The sequence below is a fragment of the Astatotilapia calliptera genome, chromosome 3, assembly GCF_900246225.1.
Source record: "Astatotilapia calliptera chromosome 3, fAstCal1.2, whole genome shotgun sequence".
Taxonomy (NCBI): domain Eukaryota; kingdom Metazoa; phylum Chordata; class Actinopteri; order Cichliformes; family Cichlidae; genus Astatotilapia; species Astatotilapia calliptera.
In genome coordinates, this window is record NC_039304.1 from 2,262,181 (window position 1) to 2,284,610 (window position 22,430).

The following is a 22,430-nucleotide window of genomic DNA, read 5'->3' on the forward strand; positions in this document are numbered from 1 at the left end:
AAAATTAGCTGTAATGTCTCAGTGGAAAAGAATTTAACCTCACAATAATTTCTATTGAGAGCTTCAGTAGATTTTCTTAGAGTTCATGAGTTGTTCTGTCTGTTTACTGGCTGCACACCGTTTATGCTGTCTGTTTTCTAGATGGTATAAAGTTGCTATGAAGGGCGAATTCAGTCAGGGAATCATCATCAGCTAACGTTCATATCAATCTCTGCTACATTTGATGTAAGCTAACTGTGACCATTAATTCATAGCCACTCTGCACTAGTCACACACTGTTTTTACTCTAAATCCTGTGATGGATTTACATCACAGTAAACACGAGTAAACTAACCTGTTTATCCTGCCCTAGCCTGCAGAGGATTTTACATGTAGTCTTTAAATAACCCAGTTAGCAGCAGGTTTCACAATGTGGAAAAACATGATGTCACATGTACAGATCCAATATTTGATTAGAGAACATGAGGACTTAGATGTAAGCTTTAAATAAGCATCCTTCCATTTAAATTTAAGCTCTCTTCTTCCACTCCTGTCCTCTTTCATGTTCTTTTCACTCACTGATAGAACATTAAATACACTCATGAGTCACCTGATACACACCTGTGTTTGTGTAGTTTTGAGACTCTTCGCTTTGTCAGTTTTCCTCATAGTTTCACACCTGCACGAAGCAGCCTCACCCTGACAGCTCAACCTTCAAATCACTGTGTCAGCTGATCACTTCCTGTCCTGTGATTGGCTGAGCTTCAGGCCTTCTCTCAGTCAAACTGGAAACAGGGATTGAGACAGTGTGAGGGTTTGTGGAGTGCCACAGTGCTGTAATGAATACTGTAGTGGAAGAAGTTCTTTCACACTCTTCATCCTGGAGCTGCTTTATGTCCATGATCTGCATGGAAACACATCTATGGAGAGGAAATCCAGCTGCTGAGGGTCACATCTGCATCATTGTAGCTACAGTGGATGTTTCAGCGTCAGGACTGGAGGCGGAGCTTTGTGCGTGTCAGGGTGAGGCCGCAGCAGCCGCCTCCAACCGCAGCGCTCGGGCGTGAAACTAGAAGAAAGGAAGTGATCTGTGGCCGGCTGGACTTCATTCCACAGATGTGCTTTAACAAAGTGTGAAGCTGAACTCTGAGCTGTGACAGTGAAGCAGTGTGAGAGTGTCAGTAGATGATCAGCAGAGGAAAGTGAAGCTGCTGTGAGCTGATGTCCTGAAGGGCTTTTAAAGAGTCTCTGAGTTTGACAGGAACATGAAGATGTTTGTGGTGTTTGTGATCCTCCTGCACGGTAAGTACACCTTCCTCTCTTTGCTCTCATCATCAGCTTTTCTTTCATCTCTCTCTCTTTAATGTGTTGAAGTGCATGGCAATGTAAAACAGGAAACACACGACACTGAACTAAACCTACAGTAAACACAAGGGCACTTTTGGTGGTACTGTGTATTATTTCACACAGTCTGGGGTTACTTCAATACAACAGAGATGATCTACTAACATCCAGACTGGCCAACAGCCTGTATCCACAGGCTGTGAGGCTCCTGAACTCTCTGCCCCCCTCTCACGGACAATAACCATATCCAACTTCTTAATAGCAATGAACTGGTCTGCATTGGTGCATCATATCTTTATTCTCTTCCCCCTCCTGCCCCCCCCCTCTTTCTTAAATAGATAACTATCATATCTGATATCATATCTCACAGTACAATAATATTGAATGGGTTGCATTGTTGTATTTTGTCATGTTTCTCAGGTCTTTGTCTGAATTTCTACGAACATTATTGCTAAGGATTGTCTTATTGCATTGGAGTCACACTGGGTTAAATATGTACACTTGGGTTTTAAGGGGTATTTATTATTTTCTTCTTTTTTTTTGGGTTGTATGGAAGCCCCAAACGCAATTTCATTGTTCTTGACAATGACAATAAATAAATAAATACTAAATGCTAAATACTAAAAGAACAAAACCTAAGAACTAAGTTACTACTGATAATCAGAATTAAGCTGAAACATTGAATAAAGATAATCCGAACAGCACAACTAGAAAAACTGAACATAAATCATGTAAAATAATACAAAACACAAGAAACTGAAAATCCTGGGAGCAGAACCAAAGCAGAAGACCGACCCGGGGTGGCAAGTCAGTGGCAATGACAGAGCAGATCAGGAGCCCCACCGCAGGTCAAGTGGCACTGGCCACATAGGTGAGAAGGCCATCCATGACGGCAAAGATCCTTAGCTAATGGCTGGAAAAGTGGCCGGCGATGGTGTGCCGTGTTTGGACGAGCAGGCCATGCTGGATGTGGACGTGGGCAAGCAGGCCGTGTTAGATTTGGACGAGACGGCGGTGTGAGAGCCGCGGGACCAGACGAGGCAGGAAAAGACGGTGGTGGACCAGGCAAGGCAGGACCAGACGAAGGTGGAGCAGCCTCGGGCAGCTGAAAGGCCGGGGACATGGCTGCTGCAGGTAGTGGAAGTGGTGGCGCTGATGGCGGCGCTGATGGCTGGACAGGCTCAGAGCCTCCAAAGGAGACAGGTGGCTGAAGCAACCCCTTGGGACCTCCAGTGGAGACAGAAGATCGTTGGACGGACCAGTTGGGCCCTGGTGAGTGTAGCAAAAAGTGCTGCAAAAGTTGGTGAAGCACACTCGGTAACCAGGAGAGACCAGAATCCAGGCATTGTAGCCATTTATCTACAGCTCACTAAAACTCCTTTTCAGAATGATCCAGCCACAGGTCAGATAACTTATTCACAGAGTAAATAATATCCTCCTGGAGCTCCTCAGACGGCAAGAGTGCTGCTGGGTCGCTTGTTTGGTTTGGTCGTTCTGTCATGACGTGCTGTGCGGCAGGGAGGATTAGACCCAAATGCAGGATCTCAAAAATGTGACTTAAACCCATAATGTAGCTTGTATTGTGGGAAAAACTCTTCATGAAAATAAAGACTTACTAAAACCAACCAAAACCTCACACTTGAAACTAGAAATTAAACATTAGCCAACTAACAGGAGCACGAAACAAACATACAGCATAGCGACAACATGACACGATCCAGGGAAAGGAAAACATGGGGATTAAATACACAGTGGAGTAATCAGGGAATTTGAGACAGGAGGAAAACACAAGTGGGAGAAATTAGACGTAACAAGACAAGAGTTATTTTCCACTTTAATGTCTGTCTCCACTGTTCAGCCACAGATCTATAATACATGGTCCAGATGTTAGGTGTGCTTTGACATCTGGACCACCAAACACCTGTCAGATCTGTAACTGAGTCATAAATGGGAAGATTAGGTTCCTGGGCTGTAATAGAAATCATTGTGTAGAGACTATTGTGGTGCTGTGGGCGGAGCCTGAATACTGTTAGCTGGTTTCAGTTGTGCATGTGTCAGAAAGATATTTTCTTTAAACAAACCTTGATCCGTGCCTGACACACTGTCATGGTTTTTGTTATTTATGGTTGTAATCCTGAGCTTTTGGAGACGAACAGTTACAGGATAGAGACAAAGTTTTTGTTTGCGGGTTTGACCCACCAGTTACCAACAAATGCTGAGAACATCTCGCCCTGTCTTTCCAAATAAGTCACCAAATACATAAGAACTACAACAAGCAACTATCACATGGTGTACACAGTAGTTAGGAACAGAACGTAGGAGGTAATGTTCTTTGTTGGGTTGTTGTTAGAACTTCTCACTGTTTCAGACTTTGGACTTAGTTTGACATTTTTATGTGATGGACTTCCTGCCTCTGATCTGCGCTGTGTTCTTTTTAATGAGTTGTTAAAATGTTGAATGTTTCTGTCGTTCTGTCTCCTGGTTTCTGTAAATGTGTCTAAACTTGATCTTCACCTTAAAGTGACTCATGGAGTCTCTTTCTGTGTGTCCCCAGTTTCCCAGCATGCCTCAGCTGTGGAGCTGCATGAGGGGGACACGTTCATCCTGCCCTGTCACGTCGACACTTTTAATCTGACTAAATCCACAGTGGTGTGGAGTCGCTCCGACCTCAGTCCTCCAACCGTCCACCAGCGTCAGCTTCAAGGAGACGAACTGAAAGATCAAAACCAGCGTTACAGCGGCCGAACATCCATGAAGGCTGACGCTCTGGAAACTGGAGACCTCAGCCTGAACCTAACCAACCTCCAACTGTCTGACAGCGCCACCTACACCTGCTCCGTCAGAGACTTTGGAGATGAGCTGAGTCGGAGTGATGTACAGCTGCAGGTCAAAGGTCAACAACAAACACCTGCTGTAGACAAATCTGACATCACTCAGATAAAACTTTACTATTTTATTGCTGCATAAATATGTTCACTCAAAAAATATTAGCTTGAGGTATGTTCAATAAAATATATCACCACATTCAGTCAGAGGTCAAAGGTCATGTTTTTCTGAACTTCACAGAACGGTTTCCATCCTGGGCCAAAGCTCTCCTGATTCTGCTGATTTTTCTTTTGGTTTCTGGAAGTCTCATATGTTATTTCCGTCAATATTATAAATCAGGTGAGTGTCCCGTACTATACACAAGTAGAGCTCACACAAACTTGCTCCAGAAGCTGAAAGAGTTGAGAGTTACACACAGCTGATACAGAGAGCTGAAGAGAAACTTCCAGGTTTGTTCCAGAAGTCAGAAAACCTTCTTCAGACTCAGTCACTGATCAGTGAAACAGCTCCACAACATGACTTTACTAAACAGTGTGTGTGCTTCACTGCATTGATCTGACACAGAGGCTGCATGTGGACAAGCTGTTCTTTCATTATTTGCAGTTAATCCAGACAAAAGACTCGTTTCTCATATTTCCAAGAGAGACCAGCAGGGGGCAGAAGATGTTACAACAAATACCACTAATAATATAACAAGTAAAGAACCAATATTCATTCAGAATGTTTAAATACTATATTCTGTACAGACCAGTGAACACAAATGTATGAGTTGTGTGCAATAAATGACCAAAACAAGAACACTGACCAAAAGAGCTGTTCTCTCGTTTCTGACAATTTTAGCTCAATTTGTAGATTATTCCAGGAAACCTTATATCCTAAAGCCTTTTTTTTTTTACGGTGGCCCTGAGAGGCCAAACGGACTGCAACTTCAGAAAACACTTGCAAAAAGAAAAATGCTGCAAAAAACGCTGCAAAAAGAAAAACACCTGCAAAAAGAAAATGCAAAAAGAAAAACGCTGCAAAAAGAAAAAATGCTGCAAAAAGAAAAATGCTGCGAAAAGAAAAACGCTGCAAAAAGAAAAATGCTGCAAAAAGAAAAATGCTGCAAAAAGAAAAACGCTGCAAAAAGAAAAACACCTGCAAAAAGAAAAATGCTGCAAAAAGAAAAACGCTGCAAAAAGAAAAACGCTGCAAAAAGAAAAACGCTGCGAAAAGAAAAATGCTGCAAAAAGAAAAAATGCTGCAAAAAGAAAAATGCTGCGAAAAGAAAAACGCTGCAAAAAGAAAAATGCTGCAAAAAGAAAAATGCTGCAAAAAGAAAAACGCTGCAAAAAGAAAAACACCTGCAAAAAGAAAAACGCTGCAAAAAGAAAAACGCTGCGAAAAGAAAAATGCTGCAAAAAGAAAAAATGCTGCAAAAAGAAAAACGCTGCAAAAAGAAAAACGCTGCAAAAAGAAAAATGCTGCGAAAAGAAAAACACCTGCAAAAAGAAAAACAGCTGCAAAAAGAAAAACACCTGCAAAAAGAAAAACGCTGCAAAAAGAAAAAATGCTGCAAAAAGAAAAATGCTGCGAAAAGAAAAACGCTGCAAAAAGAAAAATGCCGCAAAAAGAAAAATGCTGCAAAAAGAAAAACGCTGCAAAAAGAAAAACACCTGCAAAAAGAAAAATGCTGCAAAAAGAAAAACGCTGCAAAAAGAAAAACGCTGCAAAAAGAAAAACGCTGCAAAAAGAAAAATGCTGCAAAAAGAAAAATGCTGCAAAAAGAAAAACGCTGCAAAAAGAAAAACGCTGCAAAAAGAAAAATGCTGCAAAAAGAAAAACGCTGCAAAAAGAAAAACGCTGCAAAAAGAAAAATGCTGCGAAAAGAAAAACGCTGCGAAAAGAAAAACGCTGCAAAAAGAAAAACGCTGCAAAAAGAAAAACACCTGCAAAAAGAAAAATGCTGCAAAAAGAAAAATGCTGCAAAAAGAAAAATGCTGCGAAAAGAAAAACGCTGCAAAAAGAAAAATGCTGCAAAAAGAAAAACGCTGCAAAAAAGAAAAACGCTGCAAAAAGAAAAATGCTGCAAAAAGAAAAACGCTGCAAAAAGAAAAACGCTGCAAAAGCACACACAACACAACGGAAATGTTTCTGGGGAGACAATAAGCGGACGGACCAGTTGCATGAACCAAAACATGCTAACAAGTGCACTGGGACTGGGAGACACTTCAAAGAAGTGGAAGCGGAGCAGCCAAAGAGTAAACTTTCAAAAGTAAGTACTGAATGTTATGTCACTTATTTATGTGCAAATGTTTAATAATGAGAAACATTAAAACATTACTGTTGGCCACATGCCGGCAAAGTTATGTGACATTAGCGATGTTTGAACTTTCAGCGTTTACTTTGTTTTAAAGCCTTTATACGCCGTTCGATAGTCGACCTTAATCTTACAGAGAATCTGATGATTTTATGGATAATTAAAGTCAGTCATATATCCACAAACACAACAAGCTGAAAGTCAGTGATGCTGCTCGGTTTGCAGTCCTGAATATCACGGCACCAGCAGGATTCACTGCACTGTTAATGTTAGCTATGTTATATTGCTGCCTCTGTTCGGTGGTGTCGAGCCAAACGGACTTTAACGTGTGTTTGAACGAGCTGACGGTTCACTCGTTAAGCTGAAAGAAAGATGCTTTAATCACAGCAGTCACACATGTGTCCACTGCACCATCTGGAACTCTTCTTGTTTAGCACTCGTAATAACACAAACACTAAATCCTCCTGTTTGTAGCAGTGTGTACACCTGAGACTGTCACCTGTCTGTCTGTCCTGCACTCTCTCTCTGTTTCTTTCTGATTGTGGAATAAAAGTATGAACATGTGTTTATAAGTTACACTTGTGTTTGAATCCTGCAGCTTATCACACATTTGATTTCCATGTGTGACGACTGCAAGTGTCCAGAGTGAGGACAGACTGAGGGACCCACTGCTGCATATCATCTATGAGGCTTTGCAGCCCTGATGATCCACCAGGACAAACTCAGCAGTGTGTGAGGAAGAGGAGGAGGAAGAGCCAGCAGCAGCTGACAGATGGAGAGAATAGACAGACTGTTCCCTGTTTGTGAAGGACTGCTAGGAAAGTTTAACATAACTAATTGTCTGTCCTGAATCAGTCTTATTAGGTAATGTTCAAATAATGTGATCATCCCAGTGTTTTCAGTGTGGGAGAAAGTACTCAGGGCCTTCAAGTTACACACTATGAAAGGCAGCAACAAGTGTAATGTTCAGAAACCTAAAGTCTGTATCAGCAGCAGAATGGAGCTAAAAATAAATGTTTGTTTCAGTTCTATGAAGCTTTGAGGATTTTGGATCAGTAGCACTGCTGTGTGTGTTGCATCATATTGCTGTAATTGTTTATATGCTTTATATATTCTGAGGTAAGTTGATCTATAGTGTTACATCATATTCTATAAGGATGTTATGTGTTTGCATACTTTCTGCCCAGTTTGACCCATTTAGCAGAAGTCAGCCTGTTTAAGACTCTGATATCTATTCTGTATGACTTAAAGCAGTTATGACATGGTCTGATTTTCTCACCCAATAAAGGAATATTTCATATATCAGTCTACTCTTCATTCTATCAGACACAGTTATCACAGCTTGTACATTTGCTTTTTATAAATATATGTAAGCAATGAGCCAAATTTAGTAATGGCAACATACTGAAGGAACAACATTTGTCTCTTATATATGATACACCTATATATGCACTGTCAAAGATACTTGTCTTTGAGTGAAGATTTAAGGTGATAAGACATATAAATAACTGCAACTTGAATCTGTACTGGGCTCAGTATTTGACACAGAGTTCATGTTCACTGCTGTAATAGCTAATAATGATTAATATAATAACTATAATATTGGCCATATTATATTTACATTACCAAAGTGATATGACTTTAGTCTCATGAACAACATCAGCTAATTCTTATTTACTAGCTAATCTTAAAATGACTGTTCAGCACAGAAATCAAGCCCAAAAATCATGTTTTGCTGTCCTGTGGTCTCAGCCTCAGATACTTATCAAATCACACAAAGCTCTTGTAGAAACAAACAAATGAACAAAATATGTTCTCCTTCATTTCTGTCAAACCAAGTTGTATGACACGTTTCCAGCGGTTAGTATCATGGTTGCTAGGCAACCTGGGAAGCTCGACAGAGACTAGACCGTCCCATACAGACAAACTTGCCGTTTATTTTGTAAATCGAGCTCAACACTGCCCCTAGCGTCCGGGAGCACTTCCGTTGTGTTTTGGAGTTTGCAAGTGTTTTGGAGTTTGCAAGTGTTTTAGAGTTTGTACATGAGTTGTCTCTAGGGGCCACCGTAGATAGGCCACGTGAAACCAGATTCGTGTTAAACAATATAGGGGGAGGAAAATGCACCATGTCAACAGGTATCAGGCTGTGATGTTCTCCTTTATAGTGGACAGAAATTATTATTTTTTGGAGTGGCACAGATAATTTGTGGCATCTTATTGAATGCAGAACAGCTGATTGTTCTGTAAATAGTTTGAAATGGTTATTTAAAAAAGGGGTAAAAGGTTAATGGCTGCAAATAACTGTTGTTTGCAAAATTTGTACATATGATTTTAAAACTGACAATTTATATTTGCATTTAAAGTTATGAAATAGGATTCATTAAACATGTTTGTGGTTGTTACAGTAAAAAATATAACTTTTTCTACTCTGATTTTAATTTTTTTTTTTATTTTAGATCAACTGTGTTAATACAGTATATCTAAATGAAAACCTGACTGTAAATTCAGGCATGTGAGGTTGTGTTGAAAAGGATGATACCAAACAAGGCAAAGTAAATAGTTTTTAAGGGTGAAATGAAGAGGTCACATCAAAAGTAGTCAAAAATGGCCAATTATACCCTGGACCCAGAGGGTTAAACATTTTTTTAAAGTAACACAATAGTTACTTTTCAAGTAATTAATTACTTTTAGAATATTGTAACTCAGTTACTAACTCAGTTACTGTTTTTGAAGAGGTAACTAGTAACTATAATTAGTTACGTATTCAAAGTAGCTCGCCCAACACTGGTAGTTGGTAACATCTGAATTATCCATTCAGCAAAGGAAAATACACAGATTTCCATATTTCAGGGATTTCACTGTTTAAACGCTTACATTAAAAATACAGGTTAGTGGTTCTGCCAGATATCAGCAATCACACATTGGCCACTGATATTTGCAAAAATACCAATATGGACATGTTAGTGAAAAATAAATCAGTAGGGTTTAATTTCACATAAAGGTCAAGTATGTAAAGAATTTGGAAGAAGGAAATTAGATGTCCTCCAGGCCTTTATCTTCTTAAGACATGCCTGTAACTGATTGATTTGAATGATATCAGAAATAAAAATCAAATGCATAGCATATGCATGGTAATCAAATAAATGTATGAATAATTTTTGTGTGCAAAGAAAACTCCTCATTTACATAAACAAACTGGAATCTATCAGATGTGATTCAAATCACTGCAGTGAATTCCCTTTAATAACTCTGGTGTGTTCTAGTGTTTGCAGTAAAATGTTGTGGTCTACACTGAGGTCTAACAGGACAAGCACAGGAATAAGTCCACTATAACAGGTCATAAGGAGAACATTAGTAACTTCACTACAGCTCATGTTGTGCTTTGTTGTCCTCTCAGTTTATAAGGTGGGGGTGAATTCAGAGGTGGAGTCTGTCCAACTGATCTGCAAAACCACAGTTTGCCTGCCTAAAGATGCTAAAGTGGAGTGGAAGGATGCAAACAACAGGAAGGTCCACATGTATGAGAATGGCTCTGACCAGCCTGAAGAACAGGACGATAAATACAAGAACCGAACAAAGATGAAGAGAAACTTACTGGAACCTGGAGACCTCAGTCTGACCCTGAAATACCCCACAGATGGAGACAACTCCACCTACACCTGCACTGCCTACAGCAGGGAGGGAAACATCCTGATGGAGAAACAAGTGAATCTCACTGTCAGAGGTCAGTGCTGTAGATACAGGCCAAAGGTCAGAGGTCAGATTCATGATAGTGGTTCAGTCTCAGTGGGCTCCATCCAATAATGTCTCAGTGTTAGTATGTCTGATGTTTGTGGCTGTTTTGGTTTTTATTTGATTTCCTCCCAAATGTAAAAGCTTCAGCAGATGAACTGTAGGAGCAAAGTTCATGTGTGAGACTTCATCTGAAAGGTAACATCTTCTAGTTTCTGAACATGTGTTTGCTTAGCATGTGGCTGAAACACAGGCTAAGCTAATCTCAGTAAAAACCTTCATTGGTCCTCATCTATAATCAGTCATATCTCCACATCCTTTCTCCATGTTATCATCCAAAGCTGTGTGAAGTTTCAGAGCTCTGCAGCTAACAGAGACTTTCAGTTTGCTGCTCTCTTCCTCTGACAGCTCCATTCTTAGGGAGCGTTAGTTCTCTGTTTCACTTTATTCCACTTATTCAGTCTGATGTTCTCTGATCTGTTTCTCTTGTTTAGTGTCTTAAATGCTGCCAGTGCCTCTCTTTGCTGTAACCAACCTTTCTCTTTATTTCTAAGCTTTTTAAGGACTTTACCTGATGCATCAACCTTTGAAAATGGAAAGAAATCAGTCAGATTTATGGCTGCATCACAGTGTCACATGTAGTTCTCCACATCAGCTGAATTATATCTATAGCAGCAAACAGCAGCTGATCCACAAATCTTTGTCTGTGTTAATAAAGTTAGATCAGTTCAAATACAGTGGAACCCTGACTTACAAAATTAATTCGTTCCCGAGGGTCTTTTGTAAGTCGAAGCACCCATTACGCCTTTTGAGTGAACAATAGGCTATAGGCTATAGGCTAATTACTAACTGCAACAACAATACGTCATTCAAGTGGAACAGTGAAGCGCAAGTACAAAAGCTAAGGGGTTGTCACATGATTCAGAAGGCATTCTGGGCATTCTGGGCTCAGCCAATCAGAGCCAGCGGATTTCGTTACGCCGGCATTTTGCCGTAACGCAGGCAGAGATATTGCATTCAAGTGCCTTCGTAAGTTTAATTTTTCATTAAATGGGGTATTCGCAAGTCAGGATTCCACTGTAGTTTGTTGCTCTGCACTTGAAAGCAGCATGTACAGTTCACGAGCGAACCGCACAGAGCTTCAGACTATCTAATGCTCTGTTCACTAAGGTTAGCAAGTTTAATGACAAGTAAAGGACATTTAAAGACTTCCGTGAGGGAAATACTTGTTTTTGATTAATCTGAAGTGTTTCGATAGGTCTCAGTGAGTTAAAAAGTAGGGTTAGCATGTAAGAACAAAAAATAACAAAAAATAATTTCCCCCAGGGATCAATAAAGTATTCTGATTCTGATTCTGATTCTGATTCTAAGCCTGCTAAAAGTGTTAGCACATGTTTCTATTATCAATACTGTATGAGATTTAATTTTGGTTGAGGCTTTTGTTGATATTTTGATTAATATTCTTGATTAATGATGATCAATATCCCTGATATAAGATAAGATAAGATAAGATAAGATAAGATAAGATAAGATAAGATGACCTTTATTAGTCCCACAGGTGGGAAATTTGTTTTGTTACAGCAAAAGTGCAAAGTTATGTAGCAGAAATTAGAAAACACTGGAATGCAATAAAATAAAATAAAATACTATATACAGTAGAATAAAATAGAATAGAATAAAATAATATATACAATAGAATAAAATAGAAATACAAATGCTATATACAACTGAGTAAGAAAATACAAAAGTACAACTTCGTCAGAAGAAGAATTGTACAAGAATTGCACATATAGCAGTCTTATTGCACGTGTGAGGGTTTGATCAGCTGCAAAAGTCTTTGTTGTGGAGTCTGACAGCAGTGGGGAGGAAAGACCTGCAAAATCTCTCCGTCCCACACCGTGGGTGCTGCAGCCACTGAATGAGCTGCTCAGTGCTGTCACAGTCTGCTGCATGGGGTGGGAGATGTTGTCCAACAGGGATGACAGCTTAGCCGCCATTCTCCTGTCACTCACCACCTCCACTGGGTCCAGAGGGCATCCTAGAACAGAGCTGGCCCTTCTGATCAGCCTGTTCAGTCTCTTCCTGTCCCCGGCAGAGATGCTGCCGCCCCAGCAGACCACACCATAGAAGATGGCTGAAGCCACCACAGAGTCATAGAAGGAGTGGGCCCTCTACTCCAAACGACCTGAGTACAGCCTGCTCTGCCCTTTCCTGTAGAGGGCATCTGAATTATGAGTCCAGTTTGTTGTTCAGATGAACACCAAGGTACCTGTAGCTGTCCACAGCCTCAATGTCCATACCTTGGATGTTCAGTGGTTGCAGTGGAGGATGCTTGTGCCTGCAGAAGTCTACCACCAGCTTCTTGGTTTTACTGGCGTTGATCTGGAGGTAGTTCAGCTGGCACCAGTCCACAAAGTCCTGAGTCAGTCAGCTCTACTCCTTGTCGTCCCCATCAGTGATGAGGCCGACTATTATGATATTTAACAAGGGGTAAATACTTGGTCTTTTATTCTATCATTTTAATAATTTTACACGCTGCTTAAAACAAAGTATAACATCCACCCACTCTGAATGGTATAACAAATTTAACAAAACCACTCAAAGCAATTAATAATAATCTTACCTTTACAATGACATCTGGAAGGTTGGCTGTCATTCTAGAGAGGTCAGGGCAAGCGTCTTTGACCTCAGGCTTGTGAGTGTTGGTAGTAAAGCCCCATAGGTGCACTCATCCTCTTGTAAGATGTCGAGAGCCACTGTCAGGGGCTTCATCACCGTACAGTACTCTTTCAAGAACTGGTACTCCCTTTCATTAAGTCACTTGATTCCCAGCTTTACACACAGGGGATTAAAATCATTCAAGGGAATTGTGATGATTCTAGAAATGGCCTCATACAGGGAATTCCACCTTGTGGATGTCGGTACCATTATTTTCCTCTGGCTGACTTCCTCTACCTGTTCAGAGGCTAATGTTGATCGACTTGCTTTAGTCCAAAGAGCAGAACATTTTGCAATGCTACTCCTATATACAGCCTTGGTGTCTCCATAGGAATTTAGATGCTTGTCAACATCGCTTGTTAAAATCAAGTTAATTGTGTGCGATGCACATCTGTAGTGTGGAGGGAGGCCAAACTGTGCATCACCACATGGGGTTGAAAGAGCTTCCTTGACATCAGTAAAGGTCAGTTCCTCGTCATTACCTTCTTCATTTTCAGATTCAGACTCCAAATGACAGGGCTGACATACTCTGAATGCTTTGGCAAAATCGGATGCATTATCCGTTACAGTGGCAATAACGTTGCGTTGTAGTCCATATGATGAATGGATTTCTTCAATCTCTGTTCCAATCACATCATAGGTATGGCTGCCTCTAATTCTGTTGTATGCTAGGGCGGCCTTGTTGTGTTGTAATGTGGAATTAATCCAGTGAACCCATAAAACGTTTATTATTTACTGTCCAGATGTCAGCAGTGGTGGAAACAAACTCTACCTCTTCGAGTGTAGCCTTCAAGTTAGAGTTCATTTTGTCATATTCTCTCTCAAGGTATCTTACAAATGACTTTCTCTGGGGCAGCTTGACATCACTTTTAGTTGGTATTTTTTCTACTATGCATCGGAATGATTCAGAGTCTACAGTGGAAATTGGCAACATGTCCTCGACAATATAGGCAGCGACGAGCTTCTTCAGTTCAGTGACACTAAGTCCTGTCGCTCTTACGTCTAGTTTAACCTGTTTAGTAGGAGTGGGTTCATCTGAGGTTTGCCCAGTGGAAGTAGATGTGGTAGCCACAGCGGTCATGTCAGTGGGGGGATCCTGGGGTTTTTTTGTTAATGTAACATTCCTGTGGCAGTGTGCTAGGTGCTTGCTCAGGTTGGAAGTGGAATTTTTCGATGTAGAAAGAAGTTTTCTTCCGATGCAGAGTGTGCAATGAATGCTTATGTTTTTGTCGCTCTTTAAAGAGTCAAATTGAAAGCAATGTCGGTATTTCCAAGTATCTAATGCTGCACGATTGAACTCTATCCCTCGCTCCATGTTTTCTATTGTTGATTTACAGACGTGCTACCACAGCCGTTGCACCCGCTTGCGTCATTGTCAGGAGACACTCTCACAAACAAAATCATAGTTTAGTAATGCAGTAACGCAGCGTTCTTACGGGAAAGTAAGTATAATCTAATTACTTTTTTACAATTGTAATCCCTTACTTTACTCATTACTTGGAAAAAAATAATGTAAAGTTACAAAAAGTAAAGTTACAAGTAACGTGTTACTGCCCATCTCTGGTGATAGAAACACTCAGACTTTGTTTCTCTGCTTCATTAAGTCAAATCTGGCCCTCAGAGACTGAATAAAGTCCTGTCCCACTAACAGCAGCTCCAACAGTCTAGGGATGGGTACCGGTATCCGGTGCCATGATGGCACCGGTTCTGACATAAACAGTAGTAACCAGACCGAAAAGCAGCGCACATTTCGGTGCTTTTTTTCCTGAGCTGTGATACACTTTAGATTCTAGCCAATCATTTTACGTTTCCGAGGATAGTAGGCGGGCCCAGGTAGGTACATTCTTTTAGAGCAGAGCTACAGATTAAAATGCCCAAGGCAAAGCGGTCAAAAGTCTGGCTGTACTTCACAGCAAAATATGCAAACTCAGCAGCCTGCAACAAGTGCTTTAAGCTGATACTGTGATACTGTCAAAGGAGGTAACACCTCAAATCCGATGAAACACCTGGCGACGCATAGCGTTCTTTTTAAAAGCCGAGAAATGCGCCGTATTTGATAGCTTGTTGCGAGACCTCACACCGTGCACATCTACTGGGGGTGTGGTGCCTGTTATCGGACCTGGAGTTAGCAACATCCCCCAAAAACCCGAAGAGGAGAGTCCTGGCCCCTAGCCCTGCCAGTGTAGCAGAAATGATGAGGATGATGACGGCAGCAGCAGCTGTTCTTCTCTGCGTGATTAGCTTAATGTTGTTCGTGTGTAATTTACGTTGAGTAGGCTAACCACGTTATTACATTAATGCAGTAAGGTGAACTAGCAAACACCGTCGTAGTTACATGCGGCTGTCTTCTTGTTTGATGGCAGATACTCCCTTCACCCTGGCCAAAAAGGCTAAAATGATCAAAGAAAAAGAGGGAAACAGCTAAACATGAGAGGTTTTTGGACAAAGTTTGTGTTTTTTGCATTGTTTAAGCACTGCTTCCAGCCAAGAGTGATGCCATATATGCCCCATAGCTGCAGAAAAGGCTAACATTGTTATCTTTTTACAAAAAAACAGCTGAACATGAGAGGTTTTTGGACCAATTTTGTGTTCACCATTCTTTAAGCACCAGTTTGAGCACCGTTTAAGCACCAGCACCATTTCAAAAGTACCGGTTTGGCACCGGTATCGGATAAAACCTAAACGATACCCATCCCTACTGTTCACTGCTTTCTTCCTGTCAGTCTTCATCTTTCTGCTGCGTCTCCTCTTCACACTGACCACTTTCTATCTAACAGTGAGCTCCCAGTGAAGCAGCAGCATTCAGCCTGTTAGAGTCAACACAAATGTCTCCATCCAAGCTCATGTTGTGCTTTATTGTCCTCTCAGTCACCCGGGTAGTGGTGGATTCAGGGGTGGAATCTGTCCAGCTGCCCTTCAATACCACACTTCACCTGCCTGACGATGCTAAAGTGGAGTGGATGGACAGAGGCAGCAGGATGGTCTATGTTTATCATAACGGCTCTGACCAGCCTGAAGAACAGCACCAGGTTTATAGAGACCAAACGAAGATGAATGAAGACCTGCTGAAAACTGGAGACCTCAGTCTGACCCTGAAATATCCCACAGGCTGGAATACAGACAGCTACACCTGCACCGTCTACAGCAGGGAGGGAAATATCCTGCTGAAGAAACAAGTGGAGCTGAAAGTCAGAGGTCAGTGCTGTAGATACAGGTCAAAGGTCAGAGGTCATGCAAGAGTTTATTCTCTAAACATTTTAAGTTTGAATCTTTTTTCAGTTCATTCAAATAATATAAATTCTTTGATGCCGTTGTCTAAAAGCCAAAACTTTTAGGGGGAGCAACTGTACATTTAATTGAACAGACCAAGACTAAGAGTCCCCACAGTGGGAGTCCATGATGGCTCAAAGTCTCTGATCCTAACTGTTCCTGAGCCTCTCCCCCTGCCTCCTCTTTGGATCTTCTCCTCCTCTGTAACATGAGGAAACATGCAGAAATGATTGAGTCAGCATGCTATTCATCACATGCTTCACCATATTTTTCTGTCTTCGGGTTGGAAGGAAGTTGGTTTGGAAACATATTCAGCGATGCTTCATCTCCTGCTTTGTGTTTGTGTGGGCGCCATCCTGATGACATCCAGTTTGTGCTCCACTGGGTGATGAGAGTCAAACCTTATACAATGAACCATATGTGGTGGTTTATGGTACATATCAACTTTTAAATGTCCCCCATTACTGATGGACATCTCACAGTCTAAGAAGGCTAACCTGCTACTTTTCATATCCTCCCTGGTGAATTTGTGTAGGTCCACCAGGTTAATATAATCAGTGAATTGTGGTACATCCTCAGGTTTAGATTTTACCTAGATGTTATTCACGTACCTCAACTAATCACTTGGTGTTGTTCCAGGGCAGTATAATAAACCCCCCTTTTCCACTTCTTCCATGTACAAGTTGGACACAATGGATGAAAATGAAGAACCCATGGTATACCCATGTTTCTGCCAGTAGTACTGACCCTTGTATGTGAAATAGGTGGAATTAAGACAGTTCCAAGAGCAAACACACTTGGTCAGTAATGAGAGTGATTCTGTTGATGGTATTGGGGTCATCCTGTAATCTTTTATGAACTACCTCCAACGCTTCAGTAATTGGAACACAAGTGGAGAGAGATGTAACATCCCAATGGTACATCTTTCAATGCTGTGATTGCAGCCAATCCTCAAATCTCTGTGAATAGTATTCATGGTCATTGATGAGTAGTCATTGATCAATGGTCGTAGATCAGTGGTCATGACAATTTGCATATTAATGGTCAAAAACTGACACCCCCCCCCCCAGCCTATTGGCAGCACGGTGGCATGGTGGTTAGCACTGTTGCCGCACAGCCAGGAGGTCCTGAGTTGAATTCCAACATCAGGCCGGGGTCTTTCTGTGTGGAGTTTGCATGTTCTCCCTGTGTTTGCGTGGGTTCCCTACGGGTACTTCGGCTTCCTCCCACTGTCCAAAGACATGCAGTTTGTGGGGATAGGTTAATTGGATAATCCAAATTGTCATTAGGTGTGAATGTGCGAATGGTTGTCTGTCCCTGTGTGTTGGCCCTGCAACAGACTGGCGACCTGTCCAGGGTGTACCCCGCCTCTCGCCCTATGACAGCTGGGATAGGCTCCAGCGCCCCCCGCGACCCTGAAAAAGGATAAGTGGAAGCGAATGGATGGATGATGAGTAGTCATTGATCAATGGTCGTAGATCAGTGGTCATGACAACTTGCATATTAACTCATTCACTGCCATTGACGTCTATAGACGTCAATTGAAAAACTTACGTTGACTGCCATGAAAATGGCTGGCAGTGAATGAGTTAATGGTCAAAAACTGACACCGCCCCCCCAGCCTATTGTTCATTCGCAGTCAGCTGAGAAGACACTTGGATGACTGACAAAACATTTCTCCCACTGAAAACCCTATGTCCAGATGAACACGACCAACTTTTTTGTGATTTCCTCCTTTCGATGTGGAGGAGTAGCGTCTCTACTCTGAGCACTCCAAATATCAACACTTCACCGAGTTCTTTTGATTCCTCAGAGGCATCCGATGGAACACAAAACACTGCTCAGTAGACCATTTAACACTTTTTTTTTTTTTAACATTACTTCTAGAAGGGAGATGCGTCCTACATGACACGTTGCAGCAGATCTCAAAATGGTGACGCGCACCTGACAGTTTTATTCCCGGCCACCCCATTCTAGTCTAAACAACAGCATTTCAGTAACTTTTGACTACTAGATGGTTCCCTCTTATCTACTGCTCTACAGGCAAATATGTGTGAGACTCTACGACTGAAGGACACGTATTCTAATGCCTTTATTATTCAGGGTTGTGTCCACTCAACACTACTTCTATATGATCATATGGAAGTTTGGAATAATATGAGATTAATAAAAGGCACAGTAATAAAGCACTTCAGGTAAGATCATTCCAACATCCCCTCTTTTGGTCTCCCCCCATGGTAGACCAACACTACTGCAAGTCATCAAACATAATATCAGTGGATTGACCCTTCCTGGTTCTCAAAAGTGGCATCATGTGGTCTGCCTCGGCATCAGAACCTCCCACAGCCTGATTAATCACTATTACCAATTACAGATACAAAGAAAAACCCAACAATCATATGACCCTCTACGAGCAAGCACTTTGGCGACAGTGGGAAGGAAAAACTCCCTTTTAACAAGAAGAAACCTCTGGCAGAACCAGGCTTAGGGTTGAGGGTGCTAACACCCTTACCTTCAATAAGCCCTCTATGGTCTCCGCCATACCCTCCTCTGCCTCAGGTCTGTGACGGTATTGCGGACGCCAAATCGGGACTTCCTTCTCCAACTCAGAAGTCACGTGGTTAAGCCGAACAACCAGCCTCCCTTGAGAGCAGGGGTCGTCAACTTCAGGCCTCGAGGGCCGGTGTCCTGCAGTTTTTAGATGTGTCCATGATCCAACACAGCTGATTCAAATGGCTAAATTACCTCCTCAACATGTCTTGCAGTTCGCCAGAGGCCTGGTAATGAACTAATCCTTTGATTCAGGTGTATAGACCCAGGGTGAAGGCAACAGCGTAGACATAGAGGACAGCTACAAGTACCTGGTGATCCCACAGGCACACCAACAGTGTGATTAATAAAGAAATGTTTGAACCGTGCTTTCTCAGTCTGCGCCTGAGTCCAAAGATTGTCCAAAGAATCCAAATTATCCTTGTATGTGTGACGTCTTCTCTCTTTGTTTCTAAATGAATGTTTTGGAGTGGTTCAGCAGTTTATTCCACATTTGTATTCAAGAAAGTGGATAACAGTGAAAAGCTCATCTGGTTATCACTTTTAATTTTGTGTTTGATGTCCTCTCAGTCCCCCAAGTGGAGGTGGAGGATGGGGTGGACTCTCTCCAGCTGCCCTTCAATACCACAGGTCTGCTTGAAGACGCTATAGTGGTCTGGAAGGATGGGAAATCCAGAATGGTCCACATGTATCAGAATGGCTCTGACCAGCTTAAAGAGCAGCACCAGGTTTACAGAGACCGAACAAAGATGAATGAAGACCTGCTGAAAACTGGAGACCTCAGTCTGACCCTGAAACATCCCACAGACTGTGACGGTGGAGCTTTCATCTGTGAAGTTTGGAGGAATGGAGACATTTTCAGAGCAAAACCATTGCTGCTTAAACCCAAAGGTTTGAACCATTGTTTACTTTTTTCCTTGTATGCCACTAAGAACAGACTGCCCTGACATCAATGCAAAAAAAATTTACTTTGATGCTCCATTTAATGCATGACTCTCTAACTGTTATTTATCACAATGGAAATTACAAAAGTTTCAACTACATTCAAGACTAAAAACAGATGTTACGTGAGGCCCAAAATGGCCTCCATACAAGAAGGTAGTAGCTCTAATATTGACCAGTAACGAATCACAATCACACTTTGTACAGCTCATGTTGTGTTCGTTGTCCTCTCAGTCTGTCAGGTGGAGGTGGAGGAGGGGGCGGAGTCTGTCCAGCTGCCCTTCAAAACCACACAAAACCTGCCTGAAGATGCTATGGTGGTTTGGAAGGACCAAATCAATAACAAGGTCCACGTGTATGAGAACGGCTCTGACCAGCCTCACAGACAGGACCGGCTTTACAGAGACCGAACAAAGATGAATGAAGACCTGCTGAAAATTGGAGACCTCAGTCTGACCCTGAAACACCCCACAGAATGGGACAGTGGGAGATACGAGTGTGGTATCTACAGCAAGGACGTCTGGATCAGGGTGAAAACTTTGCTGCTGAAAGTCAGAGGTATCTGTCTGTCTCTCTCTCTCTTCATGTTCACGTCTGTATTTCCCTGTCTGACTGTGTTGTGTCTCCTCTGCAGGGAGAGTTCAGGTCCAGGATCAAACAGGGGACATCAGGAACAGAAGCAGCTCCATTGATCCGACTCCTCTGATGGCTGATCAATCAGTTTGATCTGTGTGTTCTTTGATTATTGATCAGTGATGTCAGAGTGGAGTCAGTGTGATGTTGTTGTTGTGTGTTTGAGACTTTTAGTGTCCATGAAGGTCTCTGCTGCCGTAGATCCTCTGAACTGTGACAGAGGTCTCACTCTGGAGGAAACTCTCAGAACTTTTCAGCAGCTCCTCCATCATGGAGGACGTTCCCTCTCTGTAACAGGTGGAGGAGCGAGGAGAGGAAGCACAGGTGGATCCTCTGTGGTAATGGAAATGAGCAGTTTAGCTCAAATCTGGCAGGTTTCCATCTTCTGTTTTTATCCTGATGTCCATGAACATGAACACTGTCCCTGTCAAATAAATCCCGAAAAAAAAAAAAGATACAAAGATCAGATTTACTGAGCATCATCAGCGTGTCAGCAGCTAACTGCATCTTCAAATAAATAAATGTTTCTAATGAGTGGTGATAAGAGGAGATATGGTGAGCAAGTGACATGAAACTTTAAAAACTGACTTCCTTCACTTTTTCTTCCAGTGTTAAAAAACTTCCATGTAATGATTTGGTGGAAAAATGAGACATTTGACATTTGTTTGAATTTCAGACTTTTAACTGAGCGGCAATAAGTAAGCAAATAGAGCAAATTAATGCTGATGTTAATCAAATGTGAAGTGGAGTTTTCATCTTCTTTTGCTGCTGGTTCAGTAAATTTTGGTCAAAGAGTTACAAAACCTGCAGCATCAGAATCTGTGAGATGTCGGCTTTCAGCCCCGACGGCGTGTCCATGGCGTTAGGTTAGGTGACCAATACGCACTTTATGTTTACATGTGTGCAGAATCCAGTTACCTCCTTTCATTTGCTGTTTGTGGTGGTGGTGGTGTGGAAATAATTTTGTGAGCTTTAAGGTGAGATTCTCAAGTTTCTGGCAAAAATTTCGTTTTCAAGCTAAAATCGATTTCCGTCCATCCTCTTCAGGGTGACAGGGGGGCTGGAGCCTATCCCAGCTGTCTTAGGGGAAGAGGCAGAGTACACCCTGTACAGTTCCAGTCTGTCGCAGAGCTAACACATAGACAACCATTCACACCAGAGTTTCCAATTACCTAGTCCCACTAACTGAATGTCTTTCAACTGTTGGGAGGAAGCTGAAGTACCTGTAGAGACCCCAACTCCACACAGAAAGACCCTGACGGAGGAAATCAGGACATTCTTGCTGTGAGTGTGTGAGGCAACAGTGCTAACCACCGAACCACCTGAAAATTCATTTTTCAAAAACTCACCCCTATTTATTAGTTCTGGATAATCCAAAATATCTAGAACTAGTAACCATCTTTATTCCATGGGCTAAAATAAGAGCAAACATCTTTAGTCATCTTTAGTAGTCATCTTTGACATTTCTTAGGTTTAGGAATCAGGTTTACCCTTGATTTATGATGGTGGGTAGCTGTTAATTTTCTTAACCTTTTGTGAAGACTTAATTAAGAAAATGCGACAGCTCATTGGAGCCCCAAAGAGCCCGGGCGGTCATGCAATTTTTGAATTTTACCAACACGCCGCCCTGTTTCCCTTGCCTTCTGTGGCATTTCCTCCTGGAGAAAGGTGGATCACAGCAGAGGAACAATGGAAGTCATACACCAGAAGAGTAGAGACATTTTTGAAGAAATTACATGTAAACAAAGCTACCACAAACAAAACAGGTAACAGCTGACAGCAAGCCATCTTGACACACCAAATCATATAAAGGAAAACAAAAAACAAACAAACACTGGTATCAGATGCAGGTTTTATTTTCTCTGCTACTGGAGAAGGCCTCTGTCTGGAAGATCTTCTCTGTCCAGACACAACTTGAATTCTGTTGTGGCATCAACTTTTGTTTAAGGAAACTCTTACATCTTCCATGTTAAAAAAAGAAAAACAAAGGTAGAAAACATCATAAACATGATTATTTCAGATTATCAAATCTGAAACAATCATGTTCAGATTAAAAGAGGCTCCCAAATTAAATGTGCTTATAAATTACTGCAGCATGTTCTGTGCAACAACCATTAACCCTTTAAAGCTGGTCGGA

General features: G+C 41.7%; 1 protein-coding gene across 1 annotated transcript; it reads left to right on the forward strand.

The window, feature by feature from the left end:
- Nucleotides 1-1,085: 1,085 nt before the first annotated feature.
- Nucleotides 1,086-20,759, forward strand: LOC113015966 (uncharacterized). Its single transcript, XM_026158365.1, has 8 exons — nt 1,086-1,281; nt 3,878-4,216; nt 4,390-4,488; nt 9,846-10,172; nt 15,767-16,093; nt 19,289-19,609; nt 19,895-20,218; nt 20,295-20,759. Exons 1-8 carry the CDS (start codon nt 1,245-1,247, stop codon nt 20,384-20,386), a joined length of 1,866 nt encoding a protein of 621 aa, XP_026014150.1. The 5' UTR covers nt 1,086-1,244; the 3' UTR covers nt 20,387-20,759.
- The last annotated feature ends 1,671 nt before the right edge of the window (nt 20,760-22,430 follow it).

What these genes read in the sequence shown, in the direction of transcription:
- LOC113015966 (XM_026158365.1), top strand. Translation starts at nt 1,245, where the DNA reads ATGAAGATGTTTGTGGTGTTTGTGATCCTCCTGCACG. An exon ending in ATTGCTGCTTAAACCCAAAG is followed by an intron (nt 19,610 to 19,894) that starts GTTTGAACCATT and finishes TTGTCCTCTCAG; the next exon opens with TCTGTCAGGTGGAGGTGGAG. An exon ending in TTTGCTGCTGAAAGTCAGAG is followed by an intron (nt 20,219 to 20,294) that starts GTATCTGTCTGT and finishes TCTCCTCTGCAG; the next exon opens with GGAGAGTTCAGGTCCAGGAT.